The 22,710-nt window shown below is 45.2% G+C and overlaps 1 protein-coding gene across 1 annotated transcript; it reads left to right on the forward strand.

Moving 5' to 3' along the window:
• Positions 1-17,904: 17,904 nt before the first annotated feature.
• Positions 17,905-21,538, forward strand: LOC139838034 (uncharacterized). The gene is made up of 3 exons (XM_071827385.1): positions 17,905-18,638; positions 19,129-20,014; positions 20,459-21,538. The coding sequence occupies exons 1-3, from the start codon at positions 17,905-17,907 to the stop codon at positions 21,536-21,538; spliced, it is 2,700 nt and encodes an 899-aa protein (XP_071683486.1).
• Positions 21,539-22,710: the final 1,172 nt, after the last annotated feature.

The raw sequence follows: 22,710 nt of genomic DNA on the forward strand, positions 1-22,710 counted from the left end.
GCAATGGTTCAGTCAGGTTAGGATAATTAAATGGTGCACAGTCATTTGAAAGGTGAAAACAAATCTTATTGAGCAATTAGTTAATTCAGTTACAATATATCATGAATGGGCTTGATATTAAAATTTATTGCGAAGTATATCATATGGATTGAAGAATTACCAGCCTGTGATTGATCCCAGCAATATGTGGTGCCGGTCCACCCATCCGCCGCAACAATGAAGCCGTTGTGCTCGATGGCGTCACTGTAATCTAAACCCCAACTAGGAAGAGAGAATAACCTCCACTCCTGGCTACTATTAGCCAGGTAAGCGAGTCCAGAATTGAATAGAGCGATGAGCTTGTAATCTGAGTAATGTCCAGCTTTTGTGGGCACTTCGCAAATTACAATCTTCAACAAAAACATGGCACGCACATACGTCATGTACCTGTCAGGATGCAAGTCGGGGAAGCCAATACATTCCTCCCGAAAAATGTTTCAAGTTTCCGACGATGGTAGGGAGATTTCTTGGTGCGTGTAGATGTTCGCGAGGAACCAGTTCCCACCACTATCCACGCCGGCGATCCAGTCGCCGTTCATGCCAACCCAGAATCTATTGTCCATGAACGGCAGGATGGATGTGCGCCGAGGATGGTCGAGGGGCACAACGTGGCACACCGTGTGGTGCGCACTACTATCATCATAGTGCCAATGGGCAGAATCGGGCATCAGCAAGCAGGGTCCATCCCAATGGTGTAGATTCATGTTGTCGGCGACATGGCGGCACAGCGTTTTGGAGCATGCGTCCAGCCGAACGTCGACTGTAACGTCCAGACTCTGGGCAATGAGATTGAACAGCTCGTCGGGGAGCTTCCCCCAGTCGCCATACAGCTGGTCGTCGTTCGATGCCGCCATGGAGACCAGATGGATTTAAGAGGGCGGAAGCAAGTATGTGTGATTGGAGTTTTGTAGGAGAGTCGAGCGGGAAGGAGGAGTGCTGCGGTTCTGCGGAGGGGTGAGGAGAGAAATCTATGCAAATGGGAGATCTAGAGGATGAAAAATTTTGCTAGCAGTGGTTGGCGAGTGGAGAACGATGATGGAAGTGGAGAGCCAAGGATGGAAACGATGGAGGTGAAGAGTAGGAGTGGATATGACTTTTTTTATTCTTCAACAGTTGCATCGAGGCGCCGAGTAAAACTTCGGCTAGGATAGCACGCCACTACATCCTGGTGCAGTTACTGTCCCGTCAAATCAGTTTGACCACAGAAATGGTTTCTTTATTACAGTATAACTTAATTTTTTCGAACAATATATACTACTCCATTTAATATACTCACTCCGATTCATATTACTTGTCAAATGATATGGATGAATCTAGAACTAAAATGTGTCTAGATATATCCATATTATAGTCAACTAATATGAATCGGAGTCTGTTTGGTTCAAAGGATTTCTAAAGGTATCTTGTATGGAGTAGGATTTTTACACATAGGTATTTTTCCTATAGAGCTTGCTTGATTCAAAGGATTGAGAACCCTCCAAAATACCTAAGGATTGCTTTCTCTACAATCCTATCTCTTGGTAATATTGCTATGTGTCTATAACAACTATGAAATGAACTCAATCTCAATAGAAATTTCCTTTGTCTTTCCTAATCAAACAACTAGTTATTTTATGTCTTCGTTTACAAATTAAGATAATTTTTAGGTTATAGGTAATCATCGAGCTTATGTGATCATCTTTTATGATCAAACTTACTTGATCAGCCGCGGAGGCGCAAAGGAGCAGTGGTGTGCATTAATACGGCCGCATGGGGAAGGAACAGCTAGCGACGATGAGACGTATCGCCAGCATTGGCCTAGGGAACCGTCGCCACCATTAATAAAAGCTATCCCTTTGGGCACCATGTCTCCCACTACTCGTTTCACGCGCGCATGTGGGTTACGGATGGATGGGCTGGGGAAGCCAGACAGAAAACATGAGAACCAGGGGGAAAAATGAACAAAAATAATACAAAGTCGAAAATATTTCGAAAAATAAACTTTGTAAGAAACTCCATGCGTTTAGAAAATGCGAAGGCAATATGTTGAAACACGCCTAGACCACGTCTAGAACCACCGTCCCAAAGCTTAAGGATTAAATTGATTTTTAGAAAGTCAAACTATGTTAAGTTTGACTAAGTTTTTACCAAAAGCATTAATATGCAAGATACAAAATCAATATTATTAGATAGAAAATAAATTATATTTTCATATGGTGTCTACAAAATATTATATGTGCTGATAGATTCTTCTAAGAGTTTGGTCGAACATTACTTGGTTTGACTTTTCAAGAAAAATATACTAAGCTTTAAGCATTGGAACGGAGGTATTTTTCGAAGCACCTACATGTCTTTAGAAGACAAAAGAAAACATGGAGTAAGGTTGTTTTTTGTGCAAAAGTTTACGTCAAAATCTGGTTATTTGTGTAAAAAGAATCTCAAATTGTGTTATGTGCAAAAACTGCAGCAACAAGTGGTGGTATGTGCAATTTCCTCCGTCACACAAAAGGCAAGCCATTGATACATACTTAATTGTGAATAATTACAAAAGTAGTAGGCAACTAATAAGCGCACATGATTAAACCGCTATGCGAGATCTTCAGCCACCAGAAGTCGTTCCCGCGCCTCTCTAGCATTGAAAATCACGCGTTCTCGACTTCCATCAAAAAGACAAGCCGAGCTTTGATCCGTTCTCCCAGATGAATGGCCTCGTCACAATTCCTACGAGCACAGGCCGTGATCTCATCCACATCTAGGAAAGACACCTCCTGCCTGTACCAAAATATCTAGATCCCTAACTCTCTGTTCTCCTCCCGCATGCTGGCAAGATCCAACTTCATCCTCCGACAGGATAAGCAAGGGGAGTGATCCTGCCAAAGGTAACAACAAACATATTGAGCGTTACCGGCAAACGAAGGGCACAAATTAGCTGATTAACAAATGTGGTCACTAACATGTAGGACAGACTTAACTGGTGTCTACATGTCAGTGACTCGAAGTAACCAAAAACAAGCAACCCAAAGTCAGCTAATATTAACCTCCGTCTTCAGCTCCTTCATCCTCTTGAACGGCGGGGAAGCTGGCAACTTATCTTCTTCTATGACCTCTCGCTAGAACCTGACGTCGAAGGATGAGAGATCCTGCGAACGGATGTGCTGCGCCTGCGCGTGCGATTCCCCAGGGCGCTTCTGGCGTAACTCGGAGTTCTCTGCGCCGAGATGCGGAAGTTCCGCTCCCGGGGCCGTGTTGACCCTAAGCCGAGATAGCTCATGTGTAAGCCAACGAAAAATGTTCAAAATGTTATAGATCAGGCATATCATTACCAGTGCAAACGAGGTAAGTGAATTTCCGGGATCTCGCCCAACGACCGCTGTTGGTCCAATGCCACCACATCTTCTCCGAGATTGACTAGCTCCTTTACATCATCTTCTCCGACATTGACTATCTCCTTTACATCATCTTCTGCTCCGAGCTTGACCATCTCCTTTACATCATCTTCTCCTGCGAGCTTGATCATCTGCCTCACATCATCTTCTCCGGCGATATTGACCCTCTCCTGCGGAAGATAACACATATAAGTCCGAGTATTACCAGCAAAACGAAGGTAATTAAAAGAGGTGTAGTAACCCTTGTGTCCTGGCTCATCAACGGCGGGGACGCTGAGCCCGCATCATCTCCTCCGAGATCTCCCTTCGCAGGCAGGATTGTTAGAGACAGTGTACTTCTGGTAGTAGTATTTATGCGTGGGGCGCCAGGGGGTCGAGAAGCTAGGACTGCATCTTCTCCTCCGAGCTCTTCCTTGGTAGACATGAAAAATGAAACGAGGTGTGGGGGCGCAAAGGTATAAAATGGCAGACGGCCGCCCTGCCTCGGCCCTCCAAGGCTTTTTTTGCCTTACTAAACTAAAAACCATATTTTGCGTCTCACACGTCTGCCCTAAGAGGGCTGCAGGGTCCCATGCATGTAGGTCCCACACTTTAGTGAGCACAAGTCATGTGCGGTAGGTAGGCAAACTTCCAACAATCTCCTTTGTCAAGTGAAGACACGTCGTCAAGACTCTTTCTCTCTCCCCCCTTTTGTCATTGAAAAAAAAGAATATTAGACGGGCGCGTAGCCTACACTGCAGGGGCGATTTTGACAAAGTAACCCTTTTGGTGAAGAAAAACACAGAATGAGCCACACAAAAAGGTTAGTCCAGCGAAATAGATTGCTCAGAGGGTCAGTCCGTGCTTTTCTTTGCCAAAAGGGTTATTTCTGTCAAAATCGCCGCACTGCAGGTTTGCAGCACTGAAAAACCTTGCGTGATAGTCAACATCACTTCCCGGAAAGGTTGAAGAATTTCGAGGCCGTGACTGCTCTCCCTTCCTCTTCTCCTTCCGTGTGATCCCTCTTCCACCTTTTATCCTTTGCAACATATGCAAAAAATTGTCCGTGACTTGTGCTCACTGAAGTGTGGGACCTCACGCATGGGAACCACACGTAAGTGACAGACCTGTTGGTGTAATAATTTGGGTGATCATTATACTGTATTAGAACTCCGTACAAAGTTTCGTATGGAATCAAGGGTAGGAAAGCCAAGTTAACTCATTTACATGACATTATTTTTTCCATGAAGCCAAGTTAAGTCATCTAACACTTGGTACATTTTGGTTATATATTCAAAATTTTACTTGAAACTTGTTGGTCATGCCATTTTACTACTCGTCTAACACTTTTTCCGCGCGTGAAGGGATGGTGGTGGGCATGATGCTACCCTAAATTTGTGGGACCCCAAAAAACTTGCAAATACGAGCGCTTCATCCAAAAGAAACACACTCGTGTCCCCTACCACCCCCCCATGATTTTGACCTAAATTTGAAATCAAGCCAAAGGTGGTTCAAAACCGGCAATCGAAAAGCATGGATTGTTCATATTTTTTCTATATAGCTAGGGAAAATAGCAGACATGCCATACCAATGTTTTAGAAAAGAGCTTTTACTTGTGCATTTTGGGTTGTCGCACATAAATGTGCTTTTACTTGTCTGCCACCAATTAATCCAATTCTCATTTGTGGGGAAACATGACACGAGATGGCCATTTCCAAAGTTTCATGAATTATCTCAATGTGAATCCATATATGTACCATTTTTGGGGGCTAAATTGCTTAAATGCAAATTTGAACAGTGGATTGATGAAGTACATATCAAACAAACAACTGAAAAAAATACAGGGGTGTGTGACCCGAATGTCTGGAGCCATGGTACAAGAGATATAATGGCTAACCACACGAGCCCCTTCGTCCAACTAGCTAGCACAAAACAAGGGTGAGCGTCATGAGATTGATCGACATCAATTTCAGAACATGCCAAAGTTATGGTGGGGCTCGATATAAAAAAGCTCGAAACAAAGCATGATTATTGAGTCATATCATTTGTGGTTTACATACTACCTCTATATATATATGACAATACCAAATGAACGTGGCATATATATACACTTGTATATCCTCTTTTAGAAGAACCCTGCACAGTTTTCGGCACCACATGTGTTTGAGTACAAGTTCCACTCACTTCCCAAAAGTGTGGGAGCATTGTATTAAGTACTACAAGAAAACAATGGCAAACCTTTGAATCTCATGACTGATTTTTTGTTGTAGTGATATATAAATTTATAAGTGTTTAGGGTTTATAGAGATGATGCACATATTTTGATTTCACGCTTGTGATGTACAATACTACATAGGTAAGAAATTAAACAAGCATGACCTTTGTTAGAATAACATTTAACATGTTCTCTCACCATTCATATATGTTGGAGTTTGCCTTGCTTCTTTAATTTCCCACGTGCACATGTTACTACAAGAACCTAGGCAAACTTATAAATCATCGTTGGGACTGGCAAGATGCACGTACCACCATGCCCAATTTGGGCACATTATAATAAAATATGTCACAAATATGGCCATATATAACTATATATATTATTCGGCTTGAAACCCATGAATCTTCATACACGATAGTCCATTTTGTGAAGAAATTTTGTTTTTTATTACCCTATCACAGGTTTCTTATTTTCCCTGTCAACTAGTACACCTATATATGAGCACTCAATGCGGAAGGGTTTCATTTTTTGAGGTTTTCTTCATATTCATTGTTTTATTTCAAAACCAGGTCAAAATGGTCGACATGATTATCCATTCAAAGGGGTTGAATATTTCAGTACTATCACTGGTTTATGTATATAGTAAGTAATATGAATCTAAAAATGATTTTGGGGGATTTCTATGACCAAGTTATAACACACCTACATTTCAAATTTGAATTAATTCCAATAAATCAGCATATAGTCATTTAAATGTGTGAAACTGGCTAAAAACACTAAAAATCGTAAAGAGTTGGGAATTGGCACTAAAATATGGCCTAGTTTATCTTAAAAATGTAGAGGCGCCATTTTGACCTGTATCTTATGTACCCCATTCTTAAAATGATAAACTATCACGAATTACCATTTATTTTAGGCATTACTTTTCACGGTAAAATGATAAACTATATCACGAAGTTCCATTTCCATCAAAATAGTCCGCATTACTTTTTTGTTGAGATATAAACCCCCATAACGGCCATCTCCTCCTTAATTTATTCTGTAAAACCCCCACAACGGTCACCTCCTCCTTAATTTATTGTGTAAACCCCTACAACGGTCATCTCTTCCTTATAAACAACCACAACGGTCATCCCTTGTGTCAATAGGTTCTGTCTCTCTCTTCTTCGTTCACATACACGATCCATTTCCATGGCTTCCACGTCTCGGACGCCGACCAGAAGGGGAAGGGGAAGGGGCGGCCGGGGTGATGGATCATCATCATTGCCACCACCACCGTCAACACTGCCTTTGATCATAGAGGAGTTCTTCATCGTCGTCTATGAAGACCCTTTGGTCAAGAAGGTACGTACGCGTTCCCACATATATGATGCATGTGATTAATTATGGGCATGTTCTAAAAAACCTTTAATTTCAAACGATCGGCGCTCGATCTCTTTGCATGCTCTCCCAAAAAAGTTTGCAGACTATCTTGACGGCCAGGAGCCAGCTAAGGTGTATCTGCGAGCAGCTGACTGCGGTCCTCGTCTCTGGACCGTGGAGGTCCTATTTGATGGACAAGGCCGGATGTACCTCGACAAGGGCTGGGAGAATTTCGCCATCGCGCATGGTGTGGATTTCGGCTGCTTCGTACACTTCAAATATGAAGGCGATGATGTGCTCACAGTGAAGGTGTTCGACGGAACAATGTGCAGGAAGTACTACTACTCGGACGACGAAGATACTGACGATGAAAGCAACGAAGACGTGAAGCCATGCATCCATCCTCTTTAGATAAGGGGATTATGATCAAGAATATATTTGTAGCTTCATATGCATCGATTTTAGAGGTGGATAACTAGAGAGAGAGAGTCTTGATGCGTCTTCTCTTGACAAAGAAGATGGGAGTTTGCCTACCTACCGCACATGACTTGTGCTCACTGATGTGTGGGACCTCACGCATGGGAACCACACGTAAGTGACACACCTGTTGTAATAACTCAGGTGATCATTATACTGTATTAGTACAAAGTTTCCTATGGATTCAAGGGTAGGAAAGCCAAGTTAACTCATTTACATGACATTATTTTTTCCATGAAGCAAAGTTAACTCATCTATCAATTGGTACATTCTGGTTATATTCAAAATTGTACTTGAAACTTGTTGGTCATGCCATTTTACTACTCGCCTAACACTTTTTCCGCGCGTGAAGGGAGGGGGGTGGGCAGTATGCTACCCTGAATTTGTGTGACCCCCAAAAACTAGCAAATACGAGAGAGGCATCGAAAGAAACACACTCGTCCCCTACCCCCCCTCCCCACTAAATTTGAAATCAAGCCAAACAAAAAAAGCAATCGAAAAGCATGGATTGTTCATCTTTTTCTATATAGTTAGGGTTAGGGTTTAGGGTTTATAGAGATGCACATATTTTCATTTTACATTTCTGATGTACCATAATACATAGGTAAGATACCAAGCATGACCTTTGTTAGAATAACCATTAACGTGTTCTCTCACCTTTAGATTCAAATGGGCGTAAACATTCAGAAAAAATTAAAAAACAATGAAAAACCAAAGCGCGCACATAGTCTTATTATGTCATATAGTAGGAATTGAAGTTAATAAACAAGGTCTAGACATATTCAAACCAGACAAATCATGTATCTATACCGTACCTAACCCTAAACTTTGTCTTATGAAGTCAAGCATGAAGAGAAATGGTTTTGGGTTTCAAACATGGAAATTTCAAAAACCTCCCAAAAGCTTAATTTTAGAGTGACTAAGAAGGATACAGGCTTACCTTTTCATTTTCATGTTTTAAACTTGTTTAAATCTAGGTCAAACATAGGATTTGACCAAGATTCAAATGGGCATAAACATTCAGAAAAAAAAAAATGAAAAACCAACGCACATATAGTCTTCTTATGTCATATAGCTAGTAAGCATTCAAGTTGATAAACAAGCATGTCTAGAAAAATTCAAACCCGACAAATCATGTATATAACCCCTAACCCTAAACTATGTCTTATGAAGTCAACCATGAATAGAAGTGGTTTTGGGTTTCAAACATTATATTGAGATTGAAGAACCCCCAAAAGCTTCATTTTAGAATGACTAAGAAGGATCAAGGCTTACCTTTTCATTTTCATGTTTTAAACTTGTTTAAATCTAGGATTTGACCAAGATTCAAATGGGCATAAAAATTCAAAATAATCAAAATAATCAAAAACCAAAGCACATAGCCTTTTTATGTCATATAATGAGCATTCAAGTTGATAAACATGGTCTAGACATATTAAAACTAGAAAAATCATGTATCTACGCCCTAGCTGGCCCTAAACCTAAACTCTGTCTTATGACAAGCATGAAGAGAAATGGTTTTGGGTTTCAGACATGGAAATTTCAAAAACTTCCCAAAAGCTTCATTTCAGAATGACTAATTAAGAAGGATCCATGCTTACCTTTTCATTTTCATGTTTTAAACTAGCTTGTTTAAATCTTGGCCAAACCTAGGATTTAACCAAGATTCAAATGGGCATAAAAATTCAAAAAAAATCAAAATATGAAAAACCAAAGCACATAGCCTTCTTATTTCATATATATATATAGTAAGCACTCAAGTTGATGAACAAGGTCTAGACATATTCAAAACAGAAAAAGCATGTATCTCCCTCCTAACCCTTAACTATGTCTTATGAAGTCAAGCATGAAGAGAAGTCGTTTTGGGTTTCAAACATGGAAATTTCAAAAACTTCCCAAAAGCTTAATTTTAGAGTGACTAAGAAGGATCCAAGCTTACCTTTTCATTTTCATGTTTATGCTATTTTAAATCTTGGTCAAACATAGGATTTGACCAAGATTCAAATGGTCATCCATTTAGAACGAATTAAAAAATAAAAAACCAATGCACATATAGTCTTCGATCTTATGTCATATAGTAAGCATTCAAGTTGATAAACAAGCATGTCTAGACATATTCAAACCCGACAAATCATGTATCTACCCCCTAAAACCCTAAACTAGCTTTGTCTTATGAAGTCAAGCATGAAGAGAAATGGTTTTGGGTTTCAAACATGGAAATTTCAAGAACCCCCCCCCCCCCCAAAGCTTCATTTTAGAGTGACTAAGAAGGATCCAGGATTACCTTTTCATTTTCATGTTTTAAACTTGTTTAAATCTTGGTCAAACCTAGGATTTGACCAAGACTCAAATGGGCATAAAAATTCAAAAAAAATGAAAAACCAAAGCACATAACCTTCTTATGTCATATATAGTAAGCAACATTCAACTTGATGAACATGGCCGGTCTAGACATATTCATAACAGAAAAAGCATGTATCTACCCCCTAACGCTTAACTCTGTCTTAATTATGAAGTCAAGCATGAAGAGAAGTGGTTTTGGGTTTCAAACAGGGAAATTTCAAAAACTTCCCAACAGCTTAATTTTAGAGTGACTAAGAAGGATCCAAGCTTACCTTTTCATTTTCATGTTTTAAGCTTGTTTACATATTGGTCAAACCTAGGATTTGACCAAGATTCAAATGGGCATAAAAATTCAGGAAAAAATAAAAAAAATAAAAAACCAAAGCACATAGTCTTCTTACGTCATATATATATATAGTAAGCATATTCAAGTAGATAAACAAGGTCTAGACATATAGTAAGTAATATGTATGTAAAAATGATTTTTGGGGATTTATAGGACGAAGTTATAACACACCTACATTTCAAATTGGAATTACTTTCAATAAATCAGCATAAAGTCATTTAAATGTGTGAAACTAGCTAGAAAGCACTAAAAACGTAAAGAGTTGGGAATTTTCACTAATATGTGGCCTAATTTATCTTAAAAATGTAGAGGCGCCATTTTGAGCCGTATCTTTTGTACCCCATTCACAAAATAAACCTATTTTGACATCTAGAAAATGAAAAATGAGTTTTTATATACCGAAAAGTTGAAAAGTCTAGTTAGCAACATTGTTGGGAATGGCAAGATGCACCACCATGCCCAATTTGGGCACATTATAACAAACTACGCCACAAATATGGCTAGAACTACGCCATTTGTTGGCTTGAAACCCATGAATCTTCATACACTATAGTCTGTTTTGTGAAGACATTTTGTTTTTTACTACCCTATCACAGGTTTCTTATTTTCCCTGTCATCTAGTACATCTATAAGCACTCAATGCGGAAGGGTTTCATTTTTGAGGTTTTCTTCATTTTCATTTTATTTATTTCAAAACCAGGTAAAAATGGTCAACATGATTATCCATGCAAAGGGGTCGAATATTTCTAGGCAGCACATGTGTTTTCCCATCCAGTGAAACTCGGAGGAAGAGGGATCACACGGAAGGAGACGAAGGGAGAGAAGTGAGGGGGGCCTCTTATTTATGGTGTCTGACCTTTTGCAGGGTTTGTTAGTGCGCAGGAGGTGCGAGTGAGCGAGCGAGGCCGATAATGAGAGAGATGTTTTTTTCCTTTTTTGAGAGAGAGAGGGACAACCGAAGGATCCTGAAGGACTCGGACTTCCAATACGCACCAGAGCACAATTTACAACAAGACACAGAATAAACAGGAAATTTCATCTAAATCCCTAACTTTTACATGGAAGACCCCATGCCGAAAGAAAGAAATGCGATCGGGTCCTTAACAGCCACCGCCCAGATTTTACTTGAAACTTGTTGTTCATGCAATTTTACTACTCGCCTAACACTTTTTCCGCGCGTGAAGGGAGGGGGGTGCGCATGATGCTACCCTGAATTTTTGTGACCCCCAAAAACTAGCAAATACGAGAGAGGCATCCAAAGGAACACACTCGTCCCCTACCCCCCCCCCCCCAATTTGAAATCCAGCCAAAGGTGGATCAAAAAAGGCAATCGAAAAGCATGGATTGTTCATCTTTTTCTATATATATAGTTAGGGTTAGCGTTTATAGTTTATAGAGATACACATATTTTCATTTCACATTTGTGATGTACAATAATACATAGGTAAGATTCCAAGCATGACCTTTGTTAGAATAACCTTTAACGTGTTCTCTCAACTTTAGATTCAAATGGGCATAAACATTCAGAAAAAATCGAAAAAATGAAAATCCAAAGCACATAGTCTTCTTAGGTCATATAGTAAGAATTGAAGTTGATAAACAAGGTCTAGACATATTCAAACCAGTCAAATCATGTATCTACACCTAACCCTAAACTTTATCTTATGAAGTCAAGCATGAAGAGAAATGGTTTTGGGTTTCAAACATGGAAATTTCAAAAACCTCCCAAAAGCTTCATTTTAGAGTGACTAAGAAGGATACAGGCTTACCTTTTCATTTTCTTGTTTTAAACTTGTTTAAATCCTGGTCAAAACTAGGATTTGAACGAGATTCAAATGGGTATAAAAAAATAAAAAAACGCCCATAGCCTTTTTATGTCATATAATGCATGAGCACTCAAGTTGATAAACATGGTCTAGACATATTCAAACTAGAAAAATCATGTATCTACCCTGGCCCTAACCTTAAACTCTGTATTATGGAGTCAAGCAAGAAGAGAAGTGGTTTTGGGTTTCAAACATGGAAATTTCAAATTGATGAACAAGGTCTAGGCATATTCAAAACAGAAAAAGCATTTATCTACCCCCTAACCATAAAGTCGGTCGATCTTATGAAGTCTAGCATGAAGAGAAGTCCTATTGGTTTCAAACATGGAAATTTCAAGAACCTCCCAAAAGCTTCATTTTAGAGTGACTAAAAAAGATCCAGGCTTGCCTTTTCATTTTCATTTTTTAAAATTGTTTAAATCTTGGTCAAACCTAGCTAGTATTTGACCAAGATTCAAATGGGCATAAAATTAAAAAAACCCAGAAAAATGAAAAACCAAAACACATAGCCTTCTTATGTCATATATAGTAAGCATTCAAGTTGATCAACAAGGTCTAGACATATTCAAAACAGAAAAAAGCATGTATCGATCTACCCCTAACCCTTAACTCTGTCTTATGAAGTCAAGCATGAAGAGAAGTGGTTTTGGTTTTCAAACATTATATTGAGATTTCAAGAACCCCCCAAAAGCTTCATTTTAGAATGACTAAGAAGGATCCAGGCTTGCCTTTTCATTTTCATGTGTTTTAAACTAGCTAAAATCTAGGACTTGACCAAGATTCAAATGGGCGTAAACATTCAGAAAAAAATCATAAAATGAAAACCAAAGCACATATCCTTCTTATGTCATATATATAGTAAGCATTCAAGTTGATCGATATGAACAAGGTCTAGACATATTCAAAACAGAAAAAGCATGTATCTACCCCCTAGCCCTTAACTATGTCTTATGAAGTCAACCATGAAGAGAAGTGGTTTTGGGTTTCAAACATTGAGATTTCAAGAACCCCCCCAAAAGCTTCATTTTTGAATGACTAAGAAGGATCCATGCTTACCTTTTCATTTTCATGTTTTAAACTTGTTTAAATCTTGGTCAAACCTAGGATTTGACCAAGATTCAAATGGGCATAAAAATTCAAAAAAAAACCCAAAGCACATAGCCTTTTTATGTCATATAATGAGCATTCAAGTTGATAAACATGGTCTAGACATATTAAAACAAGAAAAATCATGTATCTACCCTGGCCCTAACCCTCAACTCGATCTGTCTTATGAAGTCAAACATGAAGAGAAGTGGTTTTGGGTTTCAAACATGGAAATTTCAAAAACCTCCCAAAAACTTCATCTTAGAGTGACTAAGAAGGTTCCAAGCTTACCTTTTCATTTTCATGTTTTAAATTAACTTGTTTAAATCTCGGTCAAACCTAGGATTTGACCAAGATTCAAATGGGCATAAAAATTCAAAAAAAAACCAAAGCACATAGCCTTTTTATGTCATATAATGAGCATTCAAGTTGATAAACATGGTCTAGACATATTAAAACAAGAAAAATCATGTATCTACCCTGGCACTAACCCTAAACTCCATCTGTCTTATGAAGTCAAACATGAAGAGAAGTGGTTTTGGGTTTCAAACATGGAAATTTCAAAAACCTCCCAAAAACTTCATCTTAGAGTGACTAAGAAGGTTCCATGCTTACCTTTTCATTTTCATGTTTTAAATTAACTTGTTTAAATCTTGGTGAAACATAGGATTTGACCAAGATTCAAATGGGCATAAACATTCAGAAAAAATTAAAAATAAGAAACCAGGGCACATATAGTCTTCTTATGTCATATAGTAAGCATTCAAGTTGATAAACAAGCATGTCTATACATATTCAAACCCGACAAATCATGTATCTACCCCTAACCCTAAACTAGATTTGTCTTATGAAGTCAAGCATGAAGAGAAATGGTTTTGGGTTTCAAACATGGAAATTTCTAGACCCCCCCCAAAGCTTCATTTTAGAGTGACTAAGAAGGATCCAGGCTTACCTTTTCATTTTCATATTTTATACTTGTTTAAATCCTGGTCAAACCTAGGATTTGACCAAGATTCAAATGGGCATAAAAATTCAGGAAAAATAAAAAAAATGAAAAACCAAAGCACATAGTCTTCTTACGTCATATATATATAGTAAGCATATTCAAGTAGATAAACAAGGTCTAGACATGTGTTCAAACCAGACAAATCATATGTATCTACCCCCTAACCATAAACTCTCGGTCGATCTTATGAAGTCTAGCATGAAGAGAAGTTGTATTAAAAGCAAAAGCTCATGACCGGGGACAGAGAGAGATGAGTGAGGGCTCTGGCGAACGCGCTGGCGACCTCGCGTCACCGGCGTGAGGCCCCTCGCCGGCCACCGTCCCGATGCTCTGCTGCCTTGGAACCATCCCACCTAGCCTCCTCCTACACTCCCACCCCCTCTCGTTGCCCTTGCTCCTGCCGGCTGGGTCGCCGGACGCCGCTGCCGTCAACTCGACGGTGGTGGCCATGGAGGCCGGAGCTCCTGATGTCGAGTCCGCTCCCCCTGCTGCGGACAACTTGGCTGCATCCCTCGGCAACGATGGCAACGAACTCCTCGGCGCCAAGCCTCCGGCCACGTCCAGGAAGGACGGCGTGTCGTACCGAACCTCAGGTGCGGCGTTCCTCGACTCTATCCTCTCGATGTTCCATTCCATGGTTGCTACAGCCATTGGTGGTTCTTGTGATTTTAGCCGGTTTTGGATCACACCTGGCTGCCTGTCCCCCCGCATCAATTCCTTCCACGTCGCAAATGCTTTAAACTTCCGTCTCACCTCGCACCCTGATCAGTTCTCCGTGGTCGACCATGGCGGCGGTGTTTTCTCCTCCTTTGCGACGGCTCCTCCTATCCGCGACCTCATCCTTGCCCATGGCTCTGTAAAGCTTGGTCGTACCCAGTACTTTCTCCATCGTTCGGCCGGCGATGCTGCTGCGGCGGTTGCGGTGCGCCGGCATGGCCGGTGTCTTCCGCCATTGTCGTCTACAGCGAGCGCGAGGAGAACGACCTTTCCTCTAGGTCAAACTCCTCTGCCACGGGGCTCGCTGCAACCGTGGTGGGCCAGGTGGGTCCCGATCCTTTGGGTCCTGTCCCCATACCTCCTCTTCGCGTGGCCGGTGACAACGCCTTTGACTTTCCCTGCCCCGTCCTATCCCTCGATCAACGATGCGGCTCGCCCATCTCCTTCCTTATCCCCACCACCCAACCTGCGTTGCAGACCGAGATTCCCGGCGAATCTCTGCCATGGCTTTCCCGCTCCTCCGCGGCGTGCGAGCTCTTCCCCTGCGGATATAAGCCGGGAGCTGGGCAAGATGCAGCTCCTGCCACCTCTTTTTCTCCATCCACCTCGAGCTCCTTCCCCGCGCCCCTGTTTTCGGCCGCTGTCCATGCCGGCGTTGATACGGATGTGGAGCGTGCAGCCTTTCCCCTTGTTCCCGGCACTGACCTCCCCGCGGACCCTCGCCCCGCCCCGTCTCTGTGCCGTTCGACGAACAGAGCGACCATACCTGGCTTCTCGTATAAAGACGCGCTACTCTCCTCCCCATCTCCACACCACAGCTCGCCTCCTACACGCCTCGTCTACTCCCCGAATCGTGAACGGCCTCTCTGCTTCCGGTGCCTTTCCCCTGAGCACCGCGTCCACAAGTGTCGGGACCCCGTCCGCTGTGCGGCCTGTGGGCGTTTTGGTCACCGCCGCCGGACATGTGAGCTCCCGCCTCTCACTTACTCTCGTTCAGCTCCCTCACTGCTCTCTCTCTCTCTGATGTTTCGTCAACCCCTGCCCCCAGGTTGCGCCTCACCCGTTCCCGTTCGTCCTCCCCTCCGTCTCCGCGCAGCCCCCCAAGTGCGGCCGCCGCTCCAGATGAGCACCGGATGGCCAAGTTTTTCCGCGACCTGGACAAGACGCACCGTGCCGCCTTCCGCCCGCCCACGCCGTTCCCGCGCGGGGCTGTGCCTGTGGACACGCCGTCCACTGTCGGTGTGTGCAACTCAGGTGCGGCCTCCGCCACGTCAGGGGTCCGTGCCATGCCTGTTTTCGCCCACAACTTGCCCTCGTCGAGCACAGGTTGTCCGCTCTCCCCGCCCACGTGTGGCGCCGGCGTGGCTGAGGTCTTCTTGCCGCCGCCGAAGAACGTCGCGGCCAGCCGCAGATTCGCCTACGCCTTGATCGAGCCGCCCGCTGCTTCCCCCGGCTTCCTCCTCCGCCGCGCGTTCGAGGAACGTGGTGGCAACCCTTGTATCGGCTTCGCGGCCAGCGACTACGGTGCCCTTTTGGTCGTCTTCGCGTCGCCGGCGGTACGTGAAACATCCATGCCCCTGTTTCCCCTCTCCTTTGACGGTCATACCATTAGGCTTGAGCGCCCTGAGGAGGGGTGCAACAGGTTTGCTTGGCGTTTCTCGCACTTTGCGCAGGTCTCGGCCACTGGTTTCCCCTTGGAGCACTGCAACGAGGCCAGCATCCGCACGGCCTTCCGCCCGTTCGGCTCCGTCTGCTGCATCGACCCCCTTTGCCTCAACGAGGTGGACTTCTCCGCCGTCCGGCTCGTCATCAAGCTTGCCGAGGGTGGCGAGGTGCCGCACACCATGATCATGCGTGACTGCCACGGCGGGAGCTCCGCCGAGGTGCTTCTCCGCGTCGTCCGCGTCTAGCCGTACGACGAGGACATGACCAACATGCCTTTCTCCCACTTCGACTGCCTCAGCGGCGATGCTACCTCTCCGCTCCACTGTGGCCCTGGCACCACCGGGGCTCGCGTGTCCCGCATGGATGACATCGACGAGGGTTCAATGCGCGGGATGCCACCCTCGCCACCTCCCCTATCCACTGGAGCGGGTGCTTCCTCTCCTGCTCTTGAGCTTTGGAGGCGGGTGGTGGCCCGCCGTCAGGCTGGTTTAGTGCGGGCTTCTGCCCTCAACGACATTGACGGCGTGCCCACGGGTTTTGGCACTCCCACCCCCGTGGCTGTGCAGCACGCCGCTCCGGTTGAGCTGTGGGACCGCATCCTTTCACGCCGTCTTGCCGCCCAACTGCCGGAGGCTGGCCTTGACGCTGACCAGGTGCCTCCCGCTCCGAACCCCCTCTTTGTTTCCACTTCTAACCTCTCTGTACACGTGGATCTGAGCCCCAAACCCCTTCTTCTTCAGTGGTATGACACGCTTGCTGCGCCGGCCACTCCCCTCGTCGATGACGCTCCCATGGGTAGCCCGAGTGCCCCTGCTGCTGGCGGCCTTGTCCAGGCCAGCAACGACCCCTTCCCCGTTGGCGGCGAGGACCATGAGGATGCGGCGCGTAAACAGCGCGTTCGTCGCAAGAGAGAGGTCGACTCGGCGTTCAAGGCCCGCCGTAGCTCTCTGCTGGCCTCTAAGGAGCCTGCAAGCTTCGTCACCATGCTGACAAAAGCCAAGGCGGTGAAGGCCTCCCGGTTCGACCTTTCCGGCGGCTCTCCTCGTCTGCAGGCGGCGGCGACCGCGGCAGGCTTTGCTGCTGATACCAGCCCGGGGCCTATCCCCCTTCCGCGCCTTAGGGCGCTTGCTGCAGCTTGCGGCGTCGACCCCGACGCCATTGCTGTTGTGGCGGAGGTGCCCTCTGGTTCTGGGTGATGCATCGACATCGTCACGTTCGTTCTCCCCCTTGGGGTCCTTCCAGCGTGGAGGGCACCAGGGCCATACGCGCGCTGCCTTCCCCTCGCTCTGCGAGAGTCTTTAGACTGAGCTGCTGTTCTAGCTCCTGTACGATCGTTGGCAATCCTACTGCAGCTCCGCCCCCTTTTTTATTTTTTTGTTTCCTGAGCAATCTAGCCATGTAATGTCTACCTCTAATCAGAACCAGCATGCTCGTTTTTTGTTACATGGTGTCCCCCGGCTCTCTTTATGAGTTCCCACATGCGTTTTGTTACGGAATCCTGGAACGTGCGCGGGCTAGGAGACGAGGACAAGTGTATCAGTGTCTTTGCTGATTTGTCCACTGCTAGGCCTAGCTTACTAGCGATCCAGGAGTCGAAACTCGGGGAGTTAACGGCTGCTAAAGCCGCGTCCTTCCTTCCTCCTTCCATTCGGTCTCATCGTGCGGTTGATGCTGTCGGCACCTCTGGTGGGCTAGTTTCCGCCTGGGATCAAAACCTCTTCAGCCTTTCCTCTGATTTTGCCTCCCGACACGTCCTTTCGCTCGACCTTGCCTTCATCGACGATGGCACTACTATCCGCTTCTCAAACGTCTACGCTCCATGTGACAGGGCTGATAAGGCTCTGTTCCTTGAGCTGCTTGCCAGTCACGACCCTGGCAATGATGTGCCGTGGATCATCGCTGGCGATTTTAATCTCACCAGAGACCCCGCGGATCGTAATAATGACAACTTCTCCCTCTCAGAGGCGACCATGTTCAACGACGCTATTAATAACCTTTGTCTCTTTGAGCTCCCTCTGATGGACCGTCACTACACCTGGTCCAATCGACGCGATGTCCCTACCCTGGTTAGGTTGGACCGCGTTTTTGTTAACCACGCGTGGAACCTTGTTTTCCCCTCCTCCACCCTTTCCTCGCTAGCTCGTGACACCTCCGACCACGTTCCCCTTATTGCCACCATCTCTACCCTGATCCCAAAACGTGGCTACTTCTGGTACGACACCGCTTGGAGCCTTCACGCCAGCTTCAAGAATCTCATTCGTAGCTCTTGGGGGGTACTTCCAGGTCTGACCCTACCTCTCAAATTGTTGCGCGCCTTCGACAATGCCGGTTTCGCTGCAAAGCTTGGGCGAAGCGCTCTTCCCCCTCCCTTCAACGGGAAAAGGACTGTCGCCTGCTCATCACCCTCATTGATTTGTTAGAAGAAGATCGCCCCCTCTCCTTCTCGGAAAATCACCTTCGCTCCCTTACCATGGATGCCCTTCACCTCGCTGTTAAGGAAAGAGCCCTCTACTGGAGGCTTAGGGCGAAAGTGTGGTTTGCCCTGGACGGCGATGAAAACACCAAGTTTTTTCACGCCTCTGCCACCTACCGGCTTCGTCGCAACTCTATTCCTGCCCTGGAGGTGGAGGGTGTCTCGGTCACTCCCCATGCCGAAAAAGCGAGTCTGCTTAAGGGCTACTATGTTAGCCTGCTTGGCACAGTTGCGCCAACGACCTGGCGTTTCAGTCTGGAGTCTTGTACACCAACGCCACCCCGCTCTCTCCCGCTCTTTGTGCTCCCTTCTCCCGAGATGAGATCCGTCAGGCCTTCGTCGCCATGAACAAGCTCTCCAGTCCTGGGCCGGACGGGTTCGGCCCTTCTTTCTTTCATACCTTCTGGGACACGGTGTCTGCTGACGTGTTCGCAGTTTTTGACTCCTTCTTCGACGGTTCCATTGACTTAACGCGTATCAACCGTGCCTTCCTTGTCCTCCTCCCCAAGTCTGATGGTGCCAACACCCCATCGCAGTTCCGGCCTATCTCCTTGCAAAATTGTATTGTGAAAGCTATCACTAAGGTCCTCACCACCCGGCTCCAGTCTGCCATCCACTCTCTCGTAGACGCCGACCAAACGGGCTTCCTCTCTAGTCGTCGCATCTCGGAGAACATTGTCTACGCTGCCGATATCATTAGGTGTTGCCACCTGAGAAAAGCTCCCACGATTGTGTTCAAAATCGACTTCAAAAAAGCCTTCGACTCCGTGAACTGGGTCAGCCTCCTTGCAATCCTCAGGGCCCGAGGTTTTGGGGAGAAATGGTGTGAGTGGATGGCTCGGATCCTATCTACAGGTCACACTGCTGTGCTCCTTAACGGGGTGCCTGGCGACTGGATTCGATGCCGCAACGGCCTCCGGCAGGGCGATCCGCTCTCCCCGTATCTCTTCATTATTGTTGCGGATGTCCTTCAGCGCCTTATCCGCAAAGCTTATTCTGACAACAGGCTTTTTCACCCTCTCTCCCCTACTACCCTGTGCCCCGTCCTGCAATATGCCGACGATACTCTCATTATTTGTAAGGCGACTCCCGGTGCCGGGTCCTGCCTTAAAAAGGTCCTGGATGATTTCGCTGACGCTACTGGGTTAGCTATCAACTTCCATAAATCTTGCTTCATCCCTATGCATGTCCCCCCCGACGATGAAACCTGCATTGCATCTACTCTTGGGTGCCCGATCTCCTCCTTCCCTCAGCCTTACCTAGGTCTACCTCTTTCTCCTACTAAACTTCCCATCTCTGCCTACGCTCCTCTTATCCTCTCCTTTGATCGTCGTCTCTCTGGATGGCGTGCTCTCCTCCTCTCCTCGGGTGGGCGCCTTGTGTTATGTAATGCCGTGCTAAATAATCTTGCAACCTACTATATGTGCTCGTATTTGCTTCCATAGGGTGTGCTCGAAAGTATAGATAAAAGGCGCCGCACTTTCTTCTGGACTGGCAAGGATACTTGCTCGGGGGCTCGTTGTCTAATTGCTTGGGATAAAGTTTTGTTTTCTAAACAGGAGGGCGGCTTCGGCATTAAGGACCTCCACCGGCAGAACAGGTGTCTTCTCCTTAACTTTGTCCATAAGCTCCACCAAACTGACCCCCTACCTTGGAAAGATTGGTTCCGGCAGCACTCTGGACAGGATCTCGGCGACGCGACTTCATCTCCCTCCTTCATCGACAACATCGTGCGGGAATGTCTCCCGCTGTACCGTGCCATCACCCGTGTTTCAGTGGTGAGTGGCACCTCTACGGCCTTCTGGCTCGATAAGTGGCTTCCTGGCATGCCGCTTGCCGACCAGTACCCCGCGCTCTTCTCGCACGTCACCAGGCCTCATGCCTCGGTGGCCACGGTCATCTCGTCTGGCTTCTCACTCCAGCCTAGGCTGAGTGGTGCGGCCGAGCGGGAGCTTCACGCCGTTGTGACCCTCGTGGGCTCTGTCGCCCTTGGTGATGGACAGGATCTCCGCTGCATCGACTCCCCCTCTGCTCCCCCGTTCAGCTCCAGGGAGGCCTACCGCATGCTCTCCCCTCGGCATGCCAAGGATGTGTCCGCCTGCACTTCCTGGGGCCTCCTCTTGCCTGCCAAGGTTCTGCTTTTCTCGTACCTCGCCAACATTGACAGGCTCAGCACTCGATCCAACCTCTTCTACAAGAACTGCGCCCCGTCCGATGTGTGCGCGGCCTGCCCCTCGACCGAGACGGGGAGGCACCGCTTCTTCGACTGTCCGCTTGCCGCCGAGGTGTGGGCGCGGTTGGGTGTCTCGGTCCCTGCCGGCAAGTTCTCCTTCTGGGATTTACCACCACCCCCGGGACGGCTACCCACATCTGGCATGCCGGTGTCGCGACGATCCTCTGGTCTATATGGAAGGCTCGGAACGATCTCGTCTTCAACGCCAAGACATCCTCGGCTGGCAATGTGCTCCGCAGAGCTGGCGACGATCTCACTACTTGGAGATGGAGATACAGGATTCATGACCGTGGTCGGCTCGACACCCTTCGTAGTTTCCTCCTGTCCGCTACTATGTAATTTTTTGTATTTCCTTTTCTATATCCCCCTGTACCCCCTGTTTTCACTTTCTGTATGGATGGTATGACTGCCAAGTCTTCTCGAGTAATAATAACAAGCGGTGGGGTTCCCCCCCCCCCCGTAATTCTCAAAAAAAAAAAAAGAGAAGTCGTATTGGTTTCAAACATGGAAATTTCAAGAACCTCCCAAGAGCTTCATTTTAGAGTGACTAAAAAAGATCCAGGCTTGCCTTTCCATTTTCATGCTTTTAAATTGTTTAAATCTTGGTCAAACCTAGCTAGTATTTGACCAAGACTCAAATGGGCATAAAAACTCAAACCCGATAAACATTCATCTTTTTCTATATAGTTAGGGTTAGGGTTTATGGTTTATAGAGATCGATGCACATATTTTCATTTCACATTTGTGATGTACAATAATACATAGGTAAGATTCCAAGCATGACCTTTGTTAGAATAACCTTTAACGTGTTCTCTCTCACCTTTATTTTCAAATGGGCATAAACATTCAGAAAAAATCGAAAAAATGGAAAACCAAAACACATAGTCTTTTTATGTCATATAATGCATGAGCACTCAAGTTGATAAACATGGTCTAGACATATTCAAACTAGAAAAATCATGTATCTACCCTGGCCCTAACCTTAAACTCTGTATTATGGAGTCAAGCATGAAGAGAAGTGGTTTTGGGTTTCAAACATGGAAATTTCAAATTGATGAACAAGGTCTAGGCATATTCAAAACAGAAAAAGCATGTATCTACCCCTAACCATAAAGTCGGTCGATCTTATGAAGTCTAGCATGAAGAGAAGTCCTATTGGTTTCAAACATGGAAATTTCAAGAACCTCCCAAAAGCTTCATTTTAGATTGACTAAAAAAGATCCAGGCTTGCCTTTTCATTTTCATTTTTTAAAATTGTTTAAATCTTGGTCAAACCTAGCTAGTATTTGACCAAGATTCAAATGGGCATAAAATTCAAAAAACCCAGAAAAATGAAAAACCAAAGCACATAGCCTTCTTATGTCATATATAGTAAGCATTCAAGTTGATCAACAAGGTCTAGACATATTCAAAACAAAAAAAGCATGTATCGATCTACCCCTAACCCTTAACTCTGTCTTATGAAGTCAAGCATGAAGAGAAGTGGTTTTGGGTTTCAAACATTATATTGAGATTTCAAGAACCCCCCAAAAGCTTCATTTTAGAATGACTAAGAAGGATCCAGGCTTGCCTTTTCAT

The sequence above is a fragment of the Lolium perenne genome, chromosome 3 (assembly GCF_019359855.2).
Source record: "Lolium perenne isolate Kyuss_39 chromosome 3, Kyuss_2.0, whole genome shotgun sequence".
Taxonomy (NCBI): Eukaryota; Viridiplantae; Streptophyta; class Magnoliopsida; order Poales; family Poaceae; genus Lolium; species Lolium perenne.